Below are 25,087 nucleotides of genomic sequence, written 5' to 3'. Positions count from 1 at the left end.
ACCACCTTGTCTCCTCCTGCCACTCGCTGCTGCAGCCGTGGTGCTCGTTGTGGTGCGGCTGGTGGCTTTGGTGTTGGCAGCAGTGCTTCCTTGGCTCTGTGCAGTAGCATTCACCTGGACAGTAGTGCTCTCTGTGGGCCTCTCTGTGGCTCTGGTCTGGGCCGTGGTGCTGGCAGTGGTGGTCTTGGCATGGGCAGTGGTGCTTGCAGCAGGCTTGATGGTGGTTCTTAGCGTGGTGGTGGTGCTTATGGTTTGGGTTACGGTTGCATTGGGGGCCACGTATCTATCAGAGCAATAAAGCAGTTCATATGTCCGTTTTTCACATTCATTGTTTTCCCGAATACTATAGAAACAGAATTTTGGAGGTCTACTTACACTGCTTTTTGTCCGGTGTGCCCAGGGCTCTTGGGTGTTTGATCACCCTGAAGCCATTTGCACTGTTTCCTTATTTCTGGAGATAGGTAGAAAGCAAAGTCACCTAGAGATGGAGGAAGACTGGCATTAAACACTACAGTTGAACATGATTGTTACCTACCAACACTGCATTATGTGTATTTCTTCTTGATTAAAAATCTTTTTGCTTGCTCTTGTTAAAAGCTATGGACTATCTTTTGATGTTTAGTGCAGCATCCTGGGCAGAGAGACTTGTTATTCCAACATACAAAAAGCAGTAACTGCAAGATACTGGATGGCTGTATGTTTTAGTCGCATGTAAACAGTGTTCTCATTGCAAAGTACTTCTCAGTAAAATACTAGAAGTGTGGTTGGAAGTTTCCAGGATCCCTGTAAGCAGTGGCTGGAAAAAAATCAAAATGAGAAAAACTAAACATTTATTTGTCGGGGAAAATGTGTGCATGTTGGCTTATTATTTTACTGCAAGATGAGCTCCAATTCAGAGCCTCAGCACAACCAGACCCATTGGGACACAGTGCAGACCAGCTAGCGTGCCAGGCACAATTAGGTTAGATCTCCAAGGTGAGCCTGGAGAGGCCAAGCCAAGCTAGATGCACACACAGATTCTACTTGGTGGATCCCAAGGAGGTTGTGGATGCCCCATCCCTGCAGGCATTCAAGGTCAGGCTGGATGTGGCTCTGGGCAGCCTGGTCTGCTGGTTGGTGACCCTGCACATAGTAGGGGGTTGGACCTGGATGAGCGCTGTGGTCCTTTTCAACCCAGGCCATTCTATGATCAAAAAGGTGCATGGGATGGGTTGCCCAAAAGGACCCAAAGACAGAGACAACTGGACAGACCTACAGGCAGTAACAAAACACCAAAGTTATAAAACATATAAAACAAGGTTACGTCTTTGGTGGTACTACTGCGCAGTTGGTCAGGACAGAGAACACCCAGCAGATGGGCACAGCCTGCTAAATTAATCCCACTGAGGTCAGGTGTTGCCCTTTCCACGTTGGCTGCAGGATGTTATACTTACTTCTGATAAAAGATGGCAGCAGTCTCCCAAAGCGTAGCAAGGGTTCTTCATGAAGCTCTCCGGGTTTAGAGACCAATTTGAAGAACACGTCATTTGGCTCACTAGCGAGGCTGTAGATATTCTTGACATCCACATTCTTGCCAATGCCCAAGATAACAAACAAGTATCCTTTGCACTTCGCATCAATCACAGCCTCCCGCAAGTCCTCAAGTTCTTGTTTTTCCATTTTTCCAGTTATCATAAGAACTATGACTTTGAGATCCCGAGGGTTTGGTGCGCTTTCAAAAATATGAGCCACTGTGTGTTCTACTGCACTTCCCATAGCCATTGTGCCATACAGCTGAGTCATTTGGTTGTGCAAGTAATTAATGATCTTCTGTTTGGATCCATAATCAGTTAATGAAAACTCTGTTTTCACTGGTGGGAAGCTTGAGTTGGTTTCGTGTTCGTAAGGAGCTTGCTGGAGAACTGCCACTCTTGCATGGTGCTGAGATTTTTTTGGCTCAGAGCTGATTTCCATGTTGCTCACGAGGTGGGAAATGTACTTCTTCATCTCGTTGAACTGCAGAGGTGTGGTGGAGGCTGAGCTATCCATGATGAAGGCCATGTCAGTGTCTACATCTGTCGGGGCTGCCCTTCTGTCTCTGAATACAGGTCTTTGACTGCCGTAACCACAGATGGGATCGGGTTCACACACATCTAGGGCAGAAATACAGCGGATTAATCACCTGGAGGAACAAGATAACACTCCCTTATCACTGCTGAAAGTCTCTGTCATATGATAGAGCTATCAGCTGAAAAGCAGAGCTCCCGTTTACAACTTGGACAACACCCCTAATGAACACTGAGCCTTAGTCACAATGCAAATGTGCTCAGCCTAAACGGGGATCCCTTGTCTTCAGCAGCAAACGAGCTGGCTCCTAGCTGGGCTTCCCTCCTCTACCACTGACAACCAACTGCTGTGCAACCAGAAGGATCTGGCACAGTCCAGAAGGGAATTTGGATGCTTTACCCAGACAAACATGACAAGTCAAGAGCCTGCGGATGGTGTCGTTCAGCTGGCTGCCTCCAGTTGGAAGAACGATCGCGTGTCCAACTGCTGTGTTGTTGATCTGGTTAGATGCAAACAAACAAAAAAAACAACAAACCCATGATGTTAGCATTGCTGCCTTCTATTATTTTCAATGGAAAGTAGGGGAGGGCAACCTCGCAGCCAACTCTAAGGGATTCCCTGCACAGCATGCTGGTTTTGGTGTGTCCTATCTGGAGGAGCCTAGCACACCTGATGTCAGTTAGTGGGATTAGTTTAGACATGAAAAGGGTCAAGCAGTGCTTAGCACGCTCAGTTAGGGCTCTTTTTTCTGATTTAAATGTATATACCTCAGCTCTCCCTCTAGTAAGGATGCTACCATAATTCTGCCTTCCCTCCCCCATTGATTTTCTGTCTTTCCTTCTCTCTGCAGAGGTGATCTTTTTCATACCACACCAAGCACATGGGAGCCATAGTCTGGGAAACAACTCATCACAACGTTGCTAGAGTTTTGCAGCATGCATCTCAGATTTCTCTAACAGACATGCTGGATGAGTTTGCACAGCAGTGCTTCTCAGCACTAAGCACTTGAAAGGCCTACAGAAGCCAACCAGCAGCTGGAAGAGCCAAGAGAAACATGCCATCAATCTCCCAGTGAACTGAACTGAGGTCAGGAGCAGAAAAGGAAAGAAAGGGTGAACAGCCCCAACCTCCAGAGCTCTTTCGAGAACCGCATCCTGCCTGCTGGTGAGGAACACAGGAGTGACCCCAGCATCGTAGAGCTTCAGCACGGCATCGTTGAGCTGCGGGGAGGCTCTCGTCTCCCCGTTGCTGAAAAAGACAGCCACCTTCCTCATGAGGAACCCACTTCGGGCACGTTTGAAGGTGTTCCTGGCCACAAAGGACATGGCAGTCTCCAGGCTGCGTGGCTTTGTGGTCAGGGTTGCCTGGAAGTTTTGGATCTGCTGGAGGAGGCTGGATTTCTTCCTGGCATCAGCAAAGCGGATCTCCGTGGTGACTTCATTGTTGTAGGTGACCAGGGCCACGCGGGCACCTCGAGGGCAGTTGCTCTCAGCAATGGTTAAGTTGCTGACCACTCTGAGCACCGTTTGCTTCATCCTGTTGAAGACATCCCTCCCGACACCTGAGGAGGTGTCAATAGCAAAGGCCAGCTCGGTTGGGAAGACAGGGCACTCCTTGGGACCTGCCAAAAACAGGGGTTGGGGAAAAAATGTGCCCCAGACGATGCAAGAACCACCTGCTCAGTGGGAAGTCAATCACACGTGTGGGGAAAACAACAGTTCTTGCACACGACAACATCAGGATGTAAAAGACTGAATGTAACTTACCATAGCAGCAAGCTGTGAAAAAGATAAGGGGGGAAAAAAAAGCAGTTCAGTCAGTTGCCATTCGTGTGATGTGACTGGCATAGAAGGGTAGCAATGGGGAATTAGCAAAGCACTGAGGTACTCACGGCATTTATCTTTGATGTTCTGCACCAGAGCACATTGCTTTAGGGAACAGAAGGAGAGAGAGTTAGAAAGGGCAAATAAACATGTGACAGAACCAACAAAGCTATCTCAAAATGAGGCTGAAATGATGCTACACTTACACTGATGGATGGTCCTTTATCACCCTTAAGTCCCTGTTAATAAAAATAATAAAAATAATTGAGTGCAGTATGTAACTTCAGTAGGCACATTTTCCAACCCCTGGCACACATAGGGACTGTCATGGTTCTCATGCAGGCAATAAGGAGACTCCTGGGGTGCAATGAACACTTACAGATGGTCCAGGGTATCCAATCTCTCCCTTCTGACCAGGTATGCCAGGATTTCCAGCGTTTCCCTAGAAAGAGAAGTCCTCTCTGTGAGTGTCTGCTGGAGGAATCCCAGAAGCATGAGTCAACCCTTGGAGGAGATGGACACATCTTCCAGGATGTGTTCTTGCATAGGGGAAAGACTGCGTCAAAGTAACACTCACTCTGCGTCCTCTGTTTCCTTTAGGTCCGGGGCCTCCAGCACCACCACGGTCACCAGGTCCACCCTGGATGGGGACAAATAGAAATTGTAGCTCACAACCTGCACAGGTCATGGCTACACTGATTGGAAAATGAACCCATAGTTCATGGGCTGCGTTGTACCTTGGGTCCTGGGTAGCCAATGAAGCCACGTTCTCCCTGAAAAAAAAACAAACAAACCAAAAAACCATGAAGTTTTATTTGAAAATAGGGTTTTAGAAAATAATCCTGTTTCTGTAGACGGATAAGTAACGACAAATTAAAATGATGGAGGAAAAAATGGGAGAAACCGCAAATTCAGCTTAACAATTCTGCTCCTCATATAGTTAACAAAAAGAGAAGAGCCACTCTTTTTGAGGTCTGACTGCTCTTCCTTGTCCTTTCTAACTCATGTTGGCAGGCAGCTGTGTCGAGCACACACACACCTTTCTGCCTTTAGGACCTGGGCCACCAATTCCATCTCGTCCGTCATCACCCTAAAATTGGAAAACAAATGGCATTAATATTCGGTCACACTTGAATATCTTAAAGTTCACAGAGCCTGTGGTATCGATAGAAAAAAAAAAACACCAATGCCTTGGAAAATTAGTTTTTAGAAAAGTAGTACCAAAAAAGTGCTGTTTAAACAACAAGAATGAATTAAAGTCCGCTTAGCATACATACACACGGCGTAAAACTACACTCGTGCCAGAGGAAGGCATGGGGCTGATTTCCCTCTCTAATGTTGTACTTTGGAATGTATAAAGTCCACAGGCAAGCTAAACTCTCTGCTGTGAAGGTCTGTAGCTGGTCCATGACCACACTTACCATCTCTCCTCGTGGGCCTTGCTGTCCATTTGGTCCCCTGGGCCCAGGATTTCCAGGCTCACCCTGAAAACAGGAGCATCTGTTTAATCATACAGCCCACCAGTTTCTTTTAACAAACCAGTGTTTTTTGCAGCAGAGAGTCATGTCTGCACCGCACAAACCAATGAAGATGAGTTAATTTTGCTCCAAGAGGTTCGCTTCCAGTATTATTTAAATTCCTATGCTCCTCATTGCCATTTCAGTTCTGATTCCCAGAGCTCATGAAGACATACCTTTCGTCCCAGCGGGCCAATCCTGCCCCTTTCTCCTGGTGCTCCTGGTTGCCCACCACCAGCCTGGAACAGAAAGGAGAGGAATGTTGGCAGTGCGTCAATACAACCTGCATGGCCATAGGAATCACGGGTCAACCGCTAGGGCTGGTGCCCCTCAAAGCACTGTAGGAAATTCAGTGGGATGTCCAGGCTGAGCCCTGTTGGTCCCTGGCTGAGAATGGGCAGAAGGACTCACCCTGGGTCCGGGGACACCTTGCTCTCCCCTGATGCCTGGAGTGCCAATCTGGCCGGGTGGTCCCTGTGCAGAAGAAAGGAGAGGGATGTCAACACGCATGGGGAGAGAGGCACACCAGCACAACCAGAGATTGGGAGGGAAAGCAAACTCCTCAGCATCCGAGAGATGGCTTCCGAATACATCACGCCTTGGGAACTGCACACCAATCCCACCAGACCTCGCTGCCCGAGCTCTGGGAAGGGGGTAATGCAACAGCACGCTGCCACAAGATGTACGTTTTGCCTTCTCTCACTGACCTGTGGTCCTCTCATGCCTTGTTCTCCAGCTGGCCCTGGCTGGCCGAGCGCACCCTTGGTGCCCTGGAGGTGCAGAACAGTGCAGGTTAGCATGGGACACGTGGCAAGGGGCAAGGGGTGTCAGGGCATGGGAAGCTGTTTTATGGCTACGTGAAGGGCAAGGAAGAACAGTTTTTATTTGTTTATTTTGTAGAAGAGGAACGAGCATGGAAATAGTGGAGCGATTTGCCACAATCAGTGGGTGTCAATCTATATGTTATCATCATTTATGCTTTGACCCAAGTATGCTGCCTGGTCTGGCATGGGAAGCAGCCACCAGACTGATTTCACAGCAGCAAGAGGGAACCTGTGGAATTGTAGGGGGATTTGGAGGTGAGACGAGGCAGGGAAGAGGAAGCAAATCCTGCAGCAGGAGGCACCAGTGCCAGACCTGGAGTGGAAATGCTAAGTCATGGCCTGAAGCAGTGATTGAGTACCTGGGAGGAAGGCAGGGGAGCTCAGGTGCAAGCAGTGTACCTGAGTGACTGGAAGGGATGGAGCCAGGATCCACCCCTTCCCAGACCTCATTTAAGGGTTGGCAGTGGAGGTGAGGGTGTCTCACTGGAGGTCCCTGTCTACTTGAAGCCTTCTGAGGGTAAGTAGACTTTTTCCTTTGTTTCTGTGTCTACTGCATTTGGGCTTGCTGCAGACTAGGACTTTGCTACCCTGGTATCACTGCTGTGTTTTCTATTGTGTTACTATACAGATCCTTACCTTGACTCCTATTGGCCCCCTGCGTCCTGCCATGCCCTGTGAGTACAGAAACAATGGGACATGTTAGGCAAGGATGTAAGTGTGCACACTTCTCTATTGCCTTCAGGATAGCACATCTCCACTTCTTATTGCAAAATTGGCTTTGAATAGTTTACTGGGGACCAAGGAAGAGAGGAATCTGTGCTCTGTGTTGTGCCAGCTATTGCAAACCAAGCTTTGGCATGTTTTCTCCTTCATTGCAGCCCCTTGTCCCCATGCATAGGTGAGTTGCTCAGTCACGTGCATAGCAGTGTGTTTTGCTTCTGCCAAGCAAGCAAACACGTCCCAGCTATGTGTTTTTCTTTTGAGTGTGGTTCTTTTCTCCCTACAACGGTGACTTTTGACACTTGTGAAATTAATCATGTGGGAAGCCAAGAGAGGATGGAGATGTTCTTGAAACAACAGCAGCCCTGCAGACCCAGCATCTCACCTGCCTCCCGACTCCTCCATCTGAGCCTCTCTGCCCCACAGGTCCAGGCTCTCCCTAAGGGAAATGCACAAGGGGTGAGATGAATTCAAGGAGCTCGCACCTTTTTTTGGCAGCATCTTTTTCTCTTACTTTCTCTGTCCCATCTCATTGTGTAAACAAAAAACAACAAAAGACAACAAAGAAGCTTTACCATTTGTCCGATTTCACCCTTTTGGCCTCTGGTTCCCCGCTGAGTATTATCTGCTCCCGAATCTCCCTGAAAGCAATGGAGCAATGAGAAACAGCTGTGTGAGCGAGACAAGAAACTTGGACATCACAAATTGCTCTGAGATAGCTCAGAAACCAACAATTCTCTTTTTCCTCTTTTTGACTGAATTACGTGAAGTGCACAATTCTGGTGGTTTGAGGCAACCATGGCTTTTCAGCTGAGAAATAATAGCATTGAGAAGAGGAAGGGGATTTCTAAGAGATTGAAGCAATGAGTGACAGCTTGGTACCCTGAGGCATGTGTTCCCCATGTGCCATCTTTGGGTCCTTCATCTGTTACTGGACCTGCCCCTTGCCCATTTGATAGCAAATAACCTTTGGTGGTGTCTTGCCCTAAAACCATTGCACCATCAGAAGGCTTTGGGTTCTCAGATCTATCATTTCACACAGCTCTCCTCCCCAACCAGGTTGGGTTATTACACACAAACATGCTGGCCTGAAAGCTTGTCTTTGAGCATTCACGATAAGAATTGTCCTGGCTCCATAGGTTATAGGGCAGGGAGGCTTCTGGTGGCACAGTAAGTGGGCAGGGTGCATAGACTGAACAAGCTCATGCATTATAAACCACTGCCAACAGCATCTGGGCTTCAGGCTATGAGGATGAGAGCTGTTGCTTCTGGTCCAGCAGCATTCAGTAACTCTGAGCACACACTCACTGCTTGCAGAAGACTCCCCAAGACTTGGAGGGGGGGGGGGATAAAGAAGCTGCCTTAGCAATGCTTACCGGGTCTCCACGGAGCCCACGGTCACCTCGCTCTCCTCGTTCACCTTTGGCTCCTTTATTACCCTGGGGGAAAGGAGGGAGAGTTAATAGGAGCAGCCCTTGCCTCCGCCAGCTCCCTGGGAGCAGAGGACCTTCCATCCTTTCCAGGCTCCCTTCTGCCCTTTGTAAGAGTGTGTAACAAACACCTACCCTCCTGCCAGAGAACCCCTTCTCTCCGGAGGAACCAGGCAAGCCTTTGTCTCCCTGTGAAAGAACAGGAGTATTTTAGGAGAGTGTTTTCTATTTCCATGGCTTTTTCACCTGAACATCGCATTATAAAGAGAAATGTGCTGGGAATGACTGACCTCTTCTCCATCAATGCCATCCAGACCCATTTCTCCCAGTTCGCCCTGCAGAAGAGATGTGGGGGGTAAATGCTCACCGAAGAAAAGGAGGACCAGGAAAGGGGATGCTGGTGCATCCTCACGCTCACCACTGTGTGAGGAGGGTATAGTTCCATACCTTCTCTCCTGGGAATCCCCGAGAACCCTAAAGGGATGAGAAAAAGGTGTTAGTGTGTTGCTCTCTGGGCAACCTCTGTGGGTGGTGGTGGGGAAGAGGGGCCCAGGATGGGCTGGGATGGACAAGGTGTTCTGCAAGGGGGTCAACCATCCCTCACTTCTCCTGTGCAAACCTTCAGCTGTCTTCTGGCCACTCATACTGAGATAAAATATGTGCATCGTGGGTTTTAGCCAGCTGACCCAGTAAAATAGTTTATTCCATAGACATGACTCTTTCTCCATAGATAACGAGTTGGATTACCACTGACTTTGCTTTCTCCCTACGCCCCATCTTAAATGGATCCAGACCTCAGGGACTGCATAGAACATCAGCTTTGTCCAAGGCTGGGCAGCTTTTTAAAGAGTCCCAGTAGCCATGCGATACACGCTGGGAGCTTTGATGCTTGGCCAGGTGGGTGCTGGTGTGGACTTTGTGTCTGCTGCACAACATCCTAAAGCAGCTGTGGACTTCCCCCAGCTGGATGCAGTATCTGTGCCGTGCAGGCTCCTTCCAGACGTACCTTGGTTCCTCTGTGCCCAGGGCATCCCTGGAAGCCCTGTGTCCCGTTCACTCCTGGAGGTCCACGCTCACCCTGTGCACAGAGGAGAAAACACAATGGTCGAGTTTTGCCTCTGCACGCGTATCTTTATCTATTGCACTTATTGGCAAGCAAGGGAGGTACTTTGTCCTAAGCCACAGAGAATCAAGTTTTGAAGGTCAGAGCTCAGCCAATGCACTAGGACTAACTCTCGTCCTCAGCATTCATCATATGGAGGTCATCTTTGCTGCTGAGAGAGATGCATCCTTGCCAAGCTCTCAGCTTTGAGAGATGTTCCTCCTCCTGAAAAATGACAAGAACCCCTCGGAGCTCAACAGAGATGACTAACCCAATCCTGACCTTCTATCTGACCACAGCATTTGGCCCCTGCTTGTGATATTGGGAAAAGGAGTGCACTGTCAGCCCCTTGGCCTCGGCTTCACCCCCTGGGCGTGATGCGTGGGGAGCTGCTTGTTCCAGCATTGACATGGGATTCATGAAGTAAGAGTTTGGAAGAAGCTGTGCTAAGAAGAAATCATGGGACTCGCATTGCCTGTCACTGTGATGGATAGAAACACCCCTTTGTGGTCTGACACTTGGACCAGCTCGGCTCTTCCAGCTGCATTCAATATGGGTACTTTGGAGCAGGCTGTGGCTTATATGCAGCTGAAGATTTTACTGTGCTGGTGCTTGCTGTGTTCACAACACCCTGCCCTGCTTGGAGGTAGCTGGGACCAGCTGCAAACCTCCCCAGCTGCCTCACAGGAACAGCACAGAGCAGAGTCAGCCTGCAGCATGGGAGCTATTCCCCACAGCTCTCAATGAACAGCCGGGACCTGGACCAGCACTCAGCCATCACATGGGGAGGACACAAAGTCCTGCCTGCTCTCTTGTCATCCCACCCCCGCATCCCCTGCAGAAAGTATTTAGAAAAAGGCCTCTGAATGCTTTGCTGTGGTGAGGTCTCTGATTTGAGCAGTACTGAGCACTTGGAGCAGAGCAGTCACTCACCGGTCCTCCTTCATCACCAGGATAGCCTCCGTAGCCAATGTCACCTGTAGCACCCTAGAAGAAAATACAAAGCAGTTTTTGTTTTCATCCTAGTGCTGCCAGTGCACCTCTAAATCAACATTTAGGATTTCTGCACTCAGCATCTGTGTGATTGCCTACATAAACGAGGCAAGGAAAGCAACCGTCCCACTTTGGTGTCCCCAAGTTGTCTCACGGGACGCTTTGTTCTCTCCTTCCCTCCTGCCCTCCCTTCCCTGTCAGTTGGCTAACAGCACACAGGCTGTGAGGAAAAGGAAGAAGAGCAGTTCTCAACTGCTGTAGATGGCCCAGAGGCAATTTTACAATGGGGGGCTGAGAGGAACACAACCTCCCTGTGAGCACCACCCAGTGCAATGTGCACGACCTGCATGTCCACCCACCCATCACCGCCATGATGATGGGATGAGGATGCTGTCCTCTTCATATGAAGTGACCTACCTTTGGTCCTATGGGGCCAGGAAGACCTCTGTCCCCTCTCTGCCCTGAGCACTTGCAATGGACCCCACAGCACGTCCTTTCTGCAATGTTATCCTGTGGGAAAACACAGATGGCACAATTGAATGTTGGGTTCTCTCCACCAAAAAACACTCACAGCAGTGTGAGAAAGAGGTGTGTGATGGCAGAAAGGTTAGATTGCTTGCTTAGGGTATATCAACATTCTGCTTGGGCAGAAGTCACAGAGGGCATTTAGTAGGAGACCAGTCCCCAAAATGGTGCCTGTGGCTGAAGAGAGCAATCTCATCTGTGTAGAAACAAATCCAGGATGTGGAATAGGGCAAGAGGAAGCTGTTGCAGTGAGGAGTTCATCAGCAACCCACGGGCTGAGAACAATTTGCAAGCACGCAGCAAGAGGAAAAAATAAGAAGATAAGGATTCAGAGAAATCACAGCTTGCTTTTGCATCATCCACTAGCAAGAAAAAATCCTTTTCTTTGCCAAGTACATTGCTGGCTGCAGATCCCTCCTGCCAGCTTTGCACATTTGCATTTTGAAAGGATTTTCCTGGTCAAAGGAACGACATGGGGATGGGCTGAAGAGTAGCTCTTATCCCAAAAACTGTGGTTCACTTCCAAGTGGCTGCACTTGGCTCTGCAGAGAAGGGCCCATCAAGGCTGTAATAGCGGATTAAGCCTAATTTTATTAAAGCTGCTGGAAAAGGAGGTTAACAAATCTAGAGCAGATGTGAAGTTAGGGGGAGCTGCAGGTGTAAGGGATGATAGCAAATTAGTTTTCAATAGGCTCGAGAGAGGGTATATGCATGGAGTGGAGGTAAAAGAAGAAAAAACTACCATTTGTAAGAAACACATCTAACACACAGGCACTGCATCAACTCCAGGAAGAAACCTAGAAAGTTATGTTTGTGCAGGAGATTTAGCACTGACAATGCATCACCCTCAAGCCTTTAGTGCGGTGCTGGTACCTATGTGGATTGTTAACCTGTTCCATCTGATTTAGTCTCGCTGGGCTTTGCTCTTTGCAGCCTGAACTGGAGAAGCCTTACCGCAGGAATGGTACAGGACAGAACAGCACCAGGATCTGCTTTTCATTAATTTGCTATGGCATCTGTATAAAGAGCAGACGTGAGCTAGGGAGGGGGAATGGCCGGAGCCAAGAGGGTGTGATTCAGCAGCACTCCAGACCTGCAGCACATCCAGCCTTTGGCTTTTCCCCAGCATTGCAAGGCAGCGCTGCCTGTGCCAAGTGACTTACAAGCTGCTCTGCCAACTCGAAATCCAAGTCCAGGAGATTAACTCTCAGCGGCCTGTTGTAGGTGAAACCCCTCCCGAACTCCAGCTGCATCACTTCCTCAAAGTTTTTCACTCGATCCAAGCCAACGAAGAGGAGAGCGTGGACACCTGAAAGCAAAAGGAGCTGCAATGGGACACGGTGCACACCCTCACCTGCAAAGCTGGGTTGTTCTCAGCCTCTCCAGCTGCAAATGGAAGTTGCTTGCCCAAGAACAAATACGCTCAGTGCAAGTTCCCCCCATGCTTAGGTGCTAGCTGGTATCTAAATATCACGGGGAGGTGATGAAAAAACAGCAATGTGTGTACAAGTCACTGACGTACTGAAATCCTTATTCAGTGCTATCAAAATGCAGCTGATCCATGAAAAACAGTGTTAAAAGCACGTGAGATGTTAACGTGGGCTCCATCGTCACTTTCTCAAAAAGTAAAAATTACCTTGTCTACGCAAATCAGCCGAGGCAGTCTTCATCTGATCCAAGTAGTCGTCCGTACCATCCGTAAAATGGATTATCACCTGGGAGAGAAACAAATTGATGTTGGGACCTGGAGATTTTCTGGTGTGAAGTCACGCAATCATTCAATTATAGAATCATCGAATTCTTAGAGTTGGAATGCAATCATGAGCAACCTGGAGGGACTTTGTCCAAGGGACATTTTGTCCAAGGTGAGATGGGGGAATTGTTCCTCCCTTCCCAACTCTGCTGGATGTGAATCTATGCATTTCTGTGCTAGACTTACGTGTATCATATCAGACAGTTGTGAAAAGTGTGTGGCCAAGCAGTGCCTCTGGGCCCTGGCTGCTCAGCAATGACCAGAGCAGGGCACTGACAATGAGGGAACAAGTAGGTGACCAAAAGACAGGGCTTTTCTTGTGAATACACGGTCACTTTGTTGACCATAATCAAAGAGCAGCCTTCCTTCTCAACCAAAATATACCAGAGGGCAGCTTTCCTGTCCAACACCATCAGCCTTGGTTTTGACTTACCTTAGTGCTGCCAGAGGGTGCTGATCTGAACTTGTTCTGGTAGGATTTCAGCGTCTCAGCTGTGAGGAAATAGGGTCCACGGGTGCGCATGCCTTGGAACCTCTCAAAGAGCTCAGGCTGGTACTCAGAAAAGTCCAATCCCTCCACGGGTCCCCCCCGGGACTGGGCCATGATGGCCACCCTGACGTTGGGCGCCTGGCTGCCGGTACAGCTGATTTTCTGCATCTGTGTTATTCTGTTCAGCACAGCCTCGACCCTGGACTCCAGCCCTCTCTGGGAATTGAAGATGTTTTGGCCGGCTCCGACATCTGACACATCGAAGCCAAGAATCACATCTAAGTCGCAGTCTGAAAGGGAAACGTGGAAAGAGAGGAGAGCGTCACCGTTGAGCAATGCAACAGATGATTTTCAAGCAACAGACAGGATTTCAAGTGACAGGACCAAAGAATGGCTGCAGTGGGAAGAGATCTCTAGCTACCTCTGGCCCAACCCCAGCTCCAGCAGAGAGAGCAGAGTGCCCAGCATCACATCAAAGTCACTTACAAAGGTCTCTACAAGATTCTGCAGCCTCACTGAGCAACCTGTGCAAATGTTCAGACTTCCCTAACCCTGTGAGACATTGGGTTGAAGGTTGGACTAGATGACCTCAGCAGACTTTCCAACCATCGCAATTCTATGATCTCAGGAGATGGTCTGTGGAGGGAGAAGTGCTGCTATCTGATATACAAGCACTGTGGACTTCCTTTCATCACAGCAATGATAACCTGGGTCAAAAAGGATCAGGCAGGCAGGAGCCCCTCTGATATAGCAGTAGGGGGTCAGTAGTTTGGGGCTAGCCCGTTTCTGAGGTGAAGCCACCTCCATCAAGTAATATCTCCTGTGCCACAGCCTGTCCTATCTTTAATTCTTCCACAGTTGAGTCCTGAGGTGACAGTGCACAAGCCATCCATGTGTTGAAGCTCCTGTACAAAGGGATGACCCCCACGTTCTTGGAGGAGGTCCAAGCTCATGCCTGGACTCAGCTATAGGCAAGCTGGAGGAGTCCATCAAAATGCACTCCAACTGGGAGTAACCTGAATACATTATGGAAGGATGGTGCTTACCTCTTGTCACATCTGTTGTTCCTGGGCACAGTTTCTCCTCCATAGCAGCTGCCAATGTAACCAAGACCTGCTCATTCAGTTCAGACAACTCCTGAGCTGTTGACACTCTGAAGCTCGTGGCACTCTCGCTGGCCAACTTGCTGACCTCCTCCAAGTCAATGTTCCTTACACCAACTGCAAACACCTTGACACCTTTCTGTGCGACTTCCATGGAGGCACCCTGCCCATCATCTAAAGATTTCCCCCCTGTGATGATGAAGGCGATCTGAGGCACCCTCTGGTCAATTCGGCTTCCGGCCTCCTTTACAAAGTGTTTTGCCTGAAGGTGCTTGATGGCTGCACCAGTGTTTGCCACTCGGCCACCTTTGTAGATCACTTTGTTGATGGCATCTAAAATCTGAGGTTTGCTGGAGTAATCCTTGAGGAAAAACTCATCGGTCACATCAGAGTTGTACTGCGCCAGTCCTACCTGGATGGAGTCACCATCCTCATAGATGGCATCCACTATAGAATACACAAACTGGAGAACTTCCTGGAAGTTATCTCTTCCCAGGTTGATGGAGCCATCCAGCAAAAACACAATGTCAGCCTGCTTTTTGCCTCCTGAAAAAGAAGTTACAAAGAAATCAAAATGGCCAATCATTGTTTGCAACATTTATAGTACTTATGGTTCTTAGTGCTATGCCAGACAGCATCGCATTTCTCTCTCCTTTCAAACTTCTAAGTTTTGTTGGTCTTTGGAGTGATTTTACATGCATACATGATAAAACCTTTTACACAGTGTTTTTATTACACCTCGTGTTTTCATGATAGCCTCTTTTCAAATTCTATGCTTTCCTGTGCTCCACAAAATTTTCTTCGAAGTGTTCTTTAAAGCAACATAACTTAACTGTTGGGGATGAAAAAGAGTTATGGAGCTATTTACACATTGTACAAACTCTGTCTGTGTTATATTCAGAAAAGCCTGCAGGATACATTAGCAATCTTACCAGGTCCTGGATATCCGGGGCTTTCTGTTGTAGGTACTGGAAGCTCTTCAAGAATGTTCTGCACCTTTCTTTCTAAAGTAGGCAGTCCTGTGAAGTCCTGTACTACAAGCACACGGCCGGGATCATTGGTAATGACCTGCAGCTGGTTCCTGTCTACATTCCTGGCTCCGACACCCAGAGGTTGAATGCTCGTTGAAGAGATGACATTAGCAGGCCTGTTGACATCATCCTGGGACTGATCTCCAAGGATGACAACTAGATGCTGGGGCACTCCATCTTCTATCCTGCTCCCTGCGGACTTGATGAAGTAGTTCTTCACCACGTAGTCCAGGGCTTTGCCAGCATTCACGGGGTACCCTCCTCTAAGCCGTAAGCGGCGGATGGCTTGCAGTACGGCGTTTTTAGATTTGTGGGTTTTCAGGTAGAACTCGGGGAAGACGTTATTGCTGAACTGGACCACTCCAATCCGTACTTTGTTTGGCCCAACATCAAGCTGCTGAACGATTCTGCTGATGAAATCCCGAATGTGAGCAAGCCCATCAGACCTAACGCTGTCGGAGCTATCAATAAGGAAGACTACATCCTTTTCCTCACCGGAAACATCTGCCGGGAAGCAAAAAGAGGGGAAATTATTTGTGTGCCAAGTCTTTGCTTAGACTTTTCTGCAGGATTTCTGTGCTATCTCTTCTCAGGTAATGTAAAACTGCATGGTATATTTTACCCAAATTTAGGCACAGCGCTTTGTGGAGCTCATCCGCAAGGGCTTGTCTGCAAGTGCATGCATGCATTAGCGACCTGCCTAATATTTTAAGCATGTATTACTCAGACCCTTATCACACAGAGGGTGGTGAGGCACTGGAACAGGTTGCCCAAGGAGGCTGTGGATGTCCCATCCCTGCAGCCATTCAAGGCCAGGCTGGATGTGGCTCTGGGCAGCCTGGTCTGGTGCTTGGTGACCCTGCACACAGCAGGAGGTTGGAACTGGATGAGCATTGTGGTCCTTTTCAACCCAGGCCATTCTGATCTTATGATTATCCATTTCATTCTTCAACACTCTTGTCTGGATTTGGCAATGTTTCTAGCTCTGTTTTGCCACAGATTTATGTCTTTCTCTTAGTGAGCCACTAAATGAAAACATGCAATCAAGCGCCTTGCAGTCTTTGAGTTGAAAATTTTAAAAAAGTGATATATTTAAGTGCTAAGGAAAAATTTCTGCGTGTTTAGAAGTGGTCTCCAAAAGCAGTATGTGTGCTGCCCTCGCTTATAACTAAGAAAAGAAGGGATTGAAAGTCATTTACCCAGTTGTGTAATATTTGCTTGAATAGCAACAGAGGCAGCTGGTAATGACAGGGTCTTACCTGGAATTGTTGGCACATCTCCCAGGAGTTGTCTGATTTGGTCCGCAGTCAGGGTTTCAATAGGAGCCAGCAGCTTCTGTTCAAGGCTGGGCAGTTCCTGGAAGCTGGAGACTTGGAAGACGTAATCAGGGCTAAGGGAAATCTGCACCATCTCCTCAGGATCCATGTTCTTTGCGATGACCAGAGGTGCCACTCCTACTTGTTTGACTTGCACCGATGGGAATTCTAAGTCATCATCAGACTTGCGGGAGGAGAGGATAACCAAAAACTGAGGGACACCCTCTTCTATGCGGCTCCCAGAGGGACGGGTGAAGATGGTTTTTGCCACAAATTCAAGGGCTTCCCCCACGTTCACCTGCTGGCCACCCCTCGGCCGCAGCCGCCTCACTGCACCTTGCACCTCATCTTTGGTGGAATGAGCATTGAGTAGGAACTCCACATGGGGATGCTCACTGAACTGGACCACTGAAACCCGGGTGGTGTCAAAGCCCACATCCAGGTTGTTCACTATCCTCTCGATGAGGTCACGGATGAGGTAGAACTCCTGGGCAGCGTAGCGGGAGCCATCGACCAGGAACACAACATCCCTCTTCACGCCCGCTGTGGAAAAGAAGGAAGGAGTCAAAGGATGTTATCAAGCATTGCCTATGGGGAGCAGCTAACGTCATCATCTACATCACTGGCCCGTGCTTTGGGAAGAGGCTCATTCTTTCTTTCCTTATGATTTCTCATGGGAGCTCCAGGACTGGGCCAGTCTACTAGGCACATCCCGAGTCAGTGCAAAAGAACAGCAGTTTCCAGAGAAAAGGAAGCAAGAGAGAGCAAGGGAATCTTGGAACATTAATTCCCAGTGGGATCTACACACAAGGAAACGTAGCATGGTGATTCTCCTTACTCAGGGCAGGCTGCCACACAAGCCATTCCTCTTTCCTTGTCTTTCTCCTTTAAGATAGATTTTATCCCATGATTCTCTCAGTAATTCAGGTCAGAGCCTGAATTATCACTGAATATTACATTGATAAGTGGGGCTGGGGGAAAGAAGCAGTCTGACTTTGAAGGGAAGGAACAGACAGAGCAGAATGGTGGATTTCAAAGGGACTGATTTGGGTTGGGTATCCTTCATGCCCTCGGGACGGGTGAGTGCTGGCTGGATTTCATTCAAAGTGAGACCAGAAATGGAAGTTCTGATTATTTTCCATTTTCCTTTCCCCCTGTGAATGAGCGTAGCAAATGTTAGACACATCAGAAGAAGGTCTTACATTTAGCAGAAAGGTGACGTTGGTATGTAGTCGTGTGAAGGAATCCCTGTAACATCTAAACGATGCCATTTCCTTTTCGAGAGGAATAGTACGGACTGAAATAACAGTTCATTGAATTAAAAAATAAGATTAAAGTCCTGGCATCCACTCTGTGTGTCTTCCATGTTGATGTAACATGGACCACTTTGTAGGACTGTGATTAAGGGTGGGTCAGCTTAATGTCACAGCTCCTACTAGCCCTAAGTACCTCAGAAAATACACTGACAGTGAGACCAAGGTGGATGTAGAGCCGTGACCATCTCTGCTTTTCTGTTTGTGTTGCAACCATGATGTTACTAAACATCATATTTTGCCGCTGGCTCTTGGTGCAGACACAAACTTCTTCTCACCTGGGCTGGGTGATGTAAAAACCAGATCAGGGGCAAGTGACTCTATTTCTTTCTTGGTCAGTCGGATGACTCTGTTGGACACGGCCTGTTGAACTGAATCCAGCTGGCTGAAGTCAGGTACAGAGATAGCAAAATCCGGGAGGAAGGAGATCGTCTGAAGCTCTGTGAGGTCAGCATTTCCAATCCCGATACCAAAGGGCACCGTGCCGCTCGTCTTGAGGACCACCGAGGGCCTCCTCACGTCATCCTGGGATCGGTCAGCAGTGAGCAGGATCAGGAACTGCGGGACGCCCTCAGCTATCCTGCTGCCACTCGACACGGTGAACACGTTCTTGATGAGATAGTCGAGGGCTGCTCCGGTGTTCAGAGGAGATCCTCCCATAATTGTCAGTGCCTGGATGGCTCTGACTAAATCGGCTTTGTCTTCGTAGGCATCCAGCAAGAACTCGGGTTGTATGACGTTGCTGTACTGCACAATGGCCACGCGGACCTTGTCACGGCCAATATCAAGGCTTTCAACAACTCTTTCCACAAAGGTCTTCAGCAGAGGGAAACCTCTCCTGACGCCATCCGAGCCATCGATTAGAAACACTACATCCTTCTTCTCACCTCTCTCAACTACTGTTTGAGACAAGTAAGGGAAGGGAGAATAAGTGAGATTCTCTTTTGAAGTGATTGTTCTCTGAATGCATTGAACCAAAGGAGTACAGAAGTGTAAGGAGGGGACAGCGAGGTGTCAGAATGGGTTTTTCGGTTACTTTGCAATCGGGTGCAGTCCCTGGTGAGGAGGCAGATGGGTGGAAGTTGGTGGAAACCACAGTGCAACATCTGCAGTGCCTTATCCACCAAGTCATAGAATCATAGACACATAGGAAATAGGGTGCCAAGGGCCTCCAGGTGTCATCCTCTACCCGAGGGATTTTGGCTGACAGATAAATCTGGTTTTCAGAAGGAAATGTCTTTCTATGATTACTGCAAAGAGGGTGCTCACAGGGAGCCAGCAGAGAGGGAGGCAACAGCTTTTCTCAGGCATCGCTGACCTTAGAGAAAGATGATCCTGCACATGCCCAGACAAAATAAGAACTTGCTGAAAAGCACATCCAACCGAAAATGCTGAGATGCTTTTCCAAAATACTGTGTTTGTTTTTTGTTTTTTTTTTTTCTTTTTGTTTCTTTTAAGTTTGAACTTTCTTCAAGGGCAAAGAATAATAGCGGTGAGCTAACACTCAGTAATTATTTATATAACTCAGAGATCAGGAAAACTGCTGTTGAGTTCTGCTATTGGCTAATGGAACTGCAAAACTTTGGCTCAGCCAAGCAGAAAACATCACTGCATCTCAAACACCAAGCAGAAGAATGGCATCCCCATTGCTTTTTCATAGCAATGGTCAATGGGACAACAGGAGCATGAACTGTTCCCCTGAAGGAAATATTTTATGTTTTATGAACGCTCGAAACATAAAAAGTTATCAAAGGTAACTGAAATCTTAATACAGACTTCAGGAAAGGTTTATTGCGTAGGAAGAATATCAGAAATTTGGTAGATTAATGCTTAGGGCTGGAATATTAAAGTAGCTTGTTGAGCAAGGCAAGTAGAAGGGGGAGCAGACACTGTCTGGCATATCCTGGTTTCATACAGCTCCTCTGAAGCTCAGGAACAGAGGAAAAGAGGCCTAACTAAAGTCTCTAGGTAGAAGAAAAATTACACATACTCTGATGAGGTGGGTCAAGAATACTGGGAAAAGGAGGTGGGTGCAGCTCTTGGGGAGCAGCTAGTGGAATTGGTTGCAGTACCTTGTTGTCAAAGGAATTTTAAACCCTCAGTCTGTTGGGATTAGATTGCAGAATGCAAGCTTCTTAACAACATTAAAGGCATCTAGCTATCCCTCTGAAAAACAGTGTAAATCAAGAGCTCTTCATAGAGCACCAGAGGATTGACATAAAAGTGCAGGTGGGATCAGATTACTAAGAAGTAATATTCCAAATGAGCACAGAGAAAATGAGAATGGCCAGAAGCACAAACTGAGATCTAGCAAGAAGCATCTGCAGTAGCAGAGATCTGATTTGTAAGTAACTTGCAACAAAAGAAAGACCAAAAATAGCCTGGTTATCCACAGTGTGAAGGCTCTAGGCAGACAATGCCAACATGGGCAAAATGTTTAATGCCTTTTAACTTCCACCTTCCATTACAAATGCAGATACTTCCAGCAACAACAGGATATGGTTTCTATCTCATGTAAGAAAAGATGGACTTAAGAATATTCAAATGTCCTTTCTTATGCCCTACTTTTCAAACAAATTGAGCCTAATGAGCTAATCCAGGAGACTGAGAAGGTTACACAGCTAGAGACATAATGACTGAGAAAAGACACAGAATTGTTTGAGTTGGAAGGGACATTTAAAGGCACCTGTGCCAGTGCCTCACCACCCTTGTACACATGGTAAGCATAAAGCAAATGAAGGTGGTCAAACAAAACACAAGAAAGAGCTGTCACCTGTATCCTATCTGAGTTGAAAGAGATGTACATGGATTAAGCCATGACTAGAAAGGCAGAGGATTGACACTTATGTCAAATATCTACCAACGAGGATATTCAATCAATTGCATTGATTGATTAGAGAGGCCAGGGGAATTTTCTCCACTAGAAGATTTTCAGAACAGGTTAGAAAAGTGTCAGCCAATTCTGGACAAGCAGATCCTCTTGGGGAAATGGATGTGTAGCAGATGGCACCCTGAGATCTCTTCCAGCCCTATTTCTTTTGTATGTTTCTATGATTCTAAGTCCATCTGCCCAGAACTTTCACGAAGAGACGATGTGGAAGTCATTACAGTTTTCCTTGTCTCCACCTGCTGTTGGAAGACAGGTCAACTCTCCAATTAGGGTTGCCTTTGGGAAATCACACAGTTGCATAATTTCCAGTACTGAGGTTTCAATTTCTGATAGAGGCTGTGTGATTCTTTTTTTAAGATACGTTATGTTCTTTAATTCGTCCCTTTTCAGATGGTGAGCTTTTAATAGTAACTGTGTGAAGATCATCTGTGCCTAGGTAGAAAATGTAAAGACTGCTGTTATGCCCTTTAAGTAATAGAAAAAGTGAATAAGGGGGGTTTGTCTTGTGGGATCACATTGACTCTGCAGTGCTTCTTACACCCTATCACTCCTCCAGGAAGCAGTGAATAGGAAGAAGAATTGAGACAAGCCTTAATTTGCTCCTCCAAGTCCTTGCCCAGCACTGTAGGTCAACGTATTTAACCAGGGCAGTGATTGCTACTTCATGCTTATACCATCATTTACACATCAATAACAGCACCTATTGCAGCTCTTGCAGCTGAACAAAAGGCTTTTTAATGGAATGACTCGTCTTTAAAATTCAGTTTGGACCTTAGTGTTTGCTGGATGAGGGTCTGACCAGAGGAAAATCCAAGCACAATAGCAGTTTCTACATAATCACTTTAAATATCACCAGGCCCAAGTGCCCCAGTTACTGAAGAAAAGGGGCCATTGGTAATTCTCAGCCCCTTGGAAACCACAGAAACCACGGGGCTTTGTACCTGTTGGCTGAAACTGGATAGTTTTCAGTAGGTTCACTATGTTTGCCTGGAGCTCTGAAATCCGAGGAAGGGATTCGACATTCAAAATGAACTGTGGGGCGTAAGCTATCCTTTCCAGCTCTGATAAATCAGCATTTTTGGCTTTGATAGCAAAGGTCACAACTCCAGCATCCTTCAGAGCTCCCGATGGTCGCTCCACCTCATCGTTTGATTTCCCAGCAGCGAGGAGGACCAAGAACTGAGGAATGCCTTCTTCAATCCTACTTCCAGCATCCTTCACAAACAGTCTCCTCACGGCTTCATCGAGCGCCACTCCGATATTCAGCTGCTTCCCAGTTTTTAACCTCATCCTTTTCACTTTCAGAAGCATGTCTTGCTTAGATGGGAGTTCAGCAAAGTCAAATTCAACTTGGATGTTGTCACTGAACTGAGCCACAGCTACTCGCGTGGCGTCGGGACCCACGTTCAGTTCAGAAATGACTTTGTGTATAAAGTCCCGGACAGCAGGAAAGCTACCCAAGAGGTTGGCTGAACCATCAATCAGGAATAAAATGTCTTTCTTGCTTTCTAGAATAAATTCACAAATGAAAAGAGGGAAAGAAAAGATATGAAGGCATGTTTCTTCTTAAATTTCATCCTAGAAACTTCGCTCTAAATCAGATGGGTTTCAATATGCAAAACAAATGATTCTCATTTACCAAAGTATTCAGAGGCTATAGGATTAAATGGTACCTTTGATGTGTTTATCTGATAAGGAAAGGAAAGCAAGGGCACCAGGATCTCACATCGTGTAGCATATCATATACTTGTATCATATCATGTCAGTCATATCATAAATTGGCCATTTCAGAATAGACCAGTGACATCTATTCTAACAACATGCTGACAACAGAGGCATGAAGTACAACAGAAGTGGAAGGGTTTTTTTTGTTTGTTTTTAAAGGCTTGGTAGATGATGAATATATGTTAGTTTATACACACAGATGTAGCATATTTTCCATGTTCTCTTAGAGTATTTCTCTCAACTGCATCGCAAGGCAGTCATATCCTGAGGTGAGTAATGACTTTGAGAGGGGGAAATTTCTGTTACCCATTATCAACGGCCCTTTTAGTTTCATCAAGGCAAAACCAAGCACCTCATATCTGTGCATCTTAACATCTGTTGTGTTAATCTTAATGGCCTCCTTTCCAGCCTAAATAAAACTGGATATTCTTGTGTCTTTGTATGCGTATAACCATAGTGTAGTGGAAATGCTAAGCCATGGCCTGAAGCAGTGATTGAGCACCTGGCGGAAGGCAGGGCCAACCCAGGGGAGCAACGTGTGTGCAACGTACCTGAGTGATTGGAAGGGATGGATCCAGGATCCACCCCAGACCTCATTTAAAGGTTGGCAGTGGAGGTGAGGGTGTATCATTGGAGATCCCTGCCTGCCTGAGACCTTCTGCAGGTAAGCAGCTTTCTTCCTTTGTTTCTGCATTCACAGCTGCTGCACTTGAGCTTATCCTCACTTGCTGCAGCCTGAGACTTTGCTACCCTGCTGTCATTGCTGTGTTTTCCATCATGTTGTAGAGTTGCACCATAGTAAGGAAATTACTGAGCCAACAGTTTATAAAAGGTTAAGCTTACCAGCAGTTTTTAAGCTTAATGTTAGAGCCTGACTGAATATCTGAAGGCAAATTCAGCCTCTGTGACAGTCTCATAATATCACTTCTACAGAGTGCTTGTAGGGAACGATTTAGCTATGTGTATGTGGCTAGATCTTTGCTCCTGCATGCTCATTAGTGCTACACCTATCTTCACATAACACTCCCTGTGGACAAATTACAGGCTCCCATTGCTGGAGCTAGTACAAGCAATGAACTTGCAGGTTGTGACGTTGTTATGGAGGTGAAAAGGGAACACAGTGACTAGTGGGCATAGACTCACTCTGTTCACCCTTCAGTCCTTACCTCCTAACCATAGTGTAGTGGAAATGCTAAGCCATGGCCTGAAACAGTGATAGAGCACCTGGCAAAAGGCAGGGCCAACCCAGGGGAGCTCAAATGTGTGCAATGTACCTGAGTGATTGGAAGGGCTGGAGCCAGGATCCACCTGTCCGTGCTGCCTTTAAATTGCAACTTTAACAAAATGAAGAGCTGACCGTGTCAAAATGTGTATTTAAGGTTAGGCACAGTCTTCAACACTTTGACTGAGGGCCTTGGACAAGTGTGAAGGTGTACATTGGGAACAAACAGTCAAGACAAACAAGATTAATTTAATGCAGTCAAGATGAAGGAAGGTAGATATTACCTGTTGGGGCGAGTGGAACCTCCTCCACACCTCCACTAACATATGTTGTTATAGGCTTATTTAACTCCTGAGGTAATGCTGTCAGATCACTGAAATCATCCATAAAATATACCATTCTTGGGTTAAACGCAATCTGTTCAAGCTCTGCCTTATCCGCATTCCTAACTCCAACAGCAAAAGTCAGCACTCCGGCCCGAGCTAAGTCATTGGAAATTTGCAGGAAGGGATCAGCAGACCTCCCTGCCGTCACCAGGACTAGGACCTGCGGCACTTGTTCATTTATTCTGCTCCCACCAGCTTCAGTGAAGTGATTCGCAAGCACAAAGTTCAGTGCAGAGCCAGTGTTCAGCACTGACCCACCCTTGGGCCTCAGCTGCCCCAAACGTTGGATTATGTCTGATTTGGTTTGGTATGAGTATAGGGAGAACTCGGTTTTAGGAGTGTCGCTAAATTGCACTAAGCCAACTCGGATTTTGTCGGTTCCGATATCAAGGTAGTTAACTAAAGTCACAACAAAGTCCCGCACAAAGGGGAAGTTGGCATTTCCGACGTTGAGTGATCCATCCAAAAGAAAGATGATATCCCTTTTGGTTACTTGAACTGCGGTAGAGCACAGAAAATAACATGAGACATCATGGAAAACAAAAATGGATATTTTCATGTGTGCATACAGCACGTGCCGTACACACATGTGAACCTTGTTAGGAGGGGAGAGGGGGTGTGGGGGAGAGAAAGAGAAGGGAGTGTGGTCACAAGACAAACAACAAGGACTTTGGACATCACTGAATTTGGCAAAGGAGCTTTCTGACTCGTATCGAAAAGCCTGTAAGCATCAGGTTCATCAATAGGGCTCAGCCTCTGTTAAGGCAGATGATTTCAATGGCTGCTGATGCCAGAGCTGCATGTTCTGGGCCATACTTCAGCTGGCAAAAGGTAGCTCTCTTGACTTTAATCGAGCAACGCTGATTTATACTCACAGA

General features: G+C 47.2%; 1 protein-coding gene across 10 annotated transcripts in view; it reads right to left on the bottom strand.

Annotated features, from left to right (window-relative positions):
• COL6A3 (collagen type VI alpha 3 chain) overlaps positions 1-25,087 on the bottom strand; it is a 53,154-nt gene that overhangs the window by 9,419 nt on the left and 18,648 nt on the right. For 7 of the 10 annotated variants that reach the window (XM_090144515.1, XM_031604539.2, XM_090144516.1 and 4 more), the window contains 35 exons: positions 24,108-24,707; positions 21,818-22,384; positions 18,265-18,885; positions 16,617-17,216; positions 15,259-15,861; positions 14,270-14,872; positions 13,167-13,513; positions 12,617-12,695; positions 12,144-12,289; positions 10,873-10,965; positions 10,396-10,449; positions 9,367-9,438; positions 8,808-8,834; positions 8,651-8,695; positions 8,496-8,549; positions 8,307-8,369; positions 7,506-7,571; positions 7,316-7,369; positions 6,847-6,882; positions 6,094-6,156; positions 5,798-5,860; positions 5,563-5,625; positions 5,291-5,353; positions 4,909-4,959; positions 4,607-4,642; positions 4,447-4,509; positions 4,249-4,311; positions 4,076-4,108; positions 3,938-3,974; positions 3,813-3,824; positions 3,174-3,667; positions 2,446-2,545; positions 1,434-2,132; positions 376-478; positions 3-283 (listed from right to left, as the gene is read on the bottom strand). In XM_090144515.1, coding sequence (XP_090000641.1) covers positions 3-283; positions 376-478; positions 1,434-2,132; positions 2,446-2,545; positions 3,174-3,667; positions 3,813-3,824; positions 3,938-3,974; positions 4,076-4,108; positions 4,249-4,311; positions 4,447-4,509; positions 4,607-4,642; positions 4,909-4,959; positions 5,291-5,353; positions 5,563-5,625; positions 5,798-5,860; positions 6,094-6,156; positions 6,847-6,882; positions 7,316-7,369; positions 7,506-7,571; positions 8,307-8,369; positions 8,496-8,549; positions 8,651-8,695; positions 8,808-8,834; positions 9,367-9,438; positions 10,396-10,449; positions 10,873-10,965; positions 12,144-12,289; positions 12,617-12,695; positions 13,167-13,513; positions 14,270-14,872; positions 15,259-15,861; positions 16,617-17,216; positions 18,265-18,885; positions 21,818-22,384; positions 24,108-24,707 — 6,954 coding nt within the window. The remainder of the gene's footprint in view (positions 1-2; positions 284-375; positions 479-1,433; positions 2,133-2,445; positions 2,546-3,173; positions 3,668-3,812; positions 3,825-3,937; positions 3,975-4,075; positions 4,109-4,248; positions 4,312-4,446; positions 4,510-4,606; positions 4,643-4,908; positions 4,960-5,290; positions 5,354-5,562; positions 5,626-5,797; positions 5,861-6,093; positions 6,157-6,846; positions 6,883-7,315; positions 7,370-7,505; positions 7,572-8,306; positions 8,370-8,495; positions 8,550-8,650; positions 8,696-8,807; positions 8,835-9,366; positions 9,439-10,395; positions 10,450-10,872; positions 10,966-12,143; positions 12,290-12,616; positions 12,696-13,166; positions 13,514-14,269; positions 14,873-15,258; positions 15,862-16,616; positions 17,217-18,264; positions 18,886-21,817; positions 22,385-24,107; positions 24,708-25,087) is intronic. The other 3 variants (XM_090144520.1, XM_031604537.2, XM_090144522.1) reach the window with 2 other exon arrangements.

This window comes from Phasianus colchicus, chromosome 7, assembly GCF_987193195.1.
Source record: "Phasianus colchicus chromosome 7, bPhaCol1.hap1.1, whole genome shotgun sequence".
Lineage (NCBI taxonomy): Eukaryota > Metazoa > Chordata > Aves > Galliformes > Phasianidae > Phasianus > Phasianus colchicus.
This window is presented reverse-complemented; position numbering and strand designations above follow the sequence as displayed.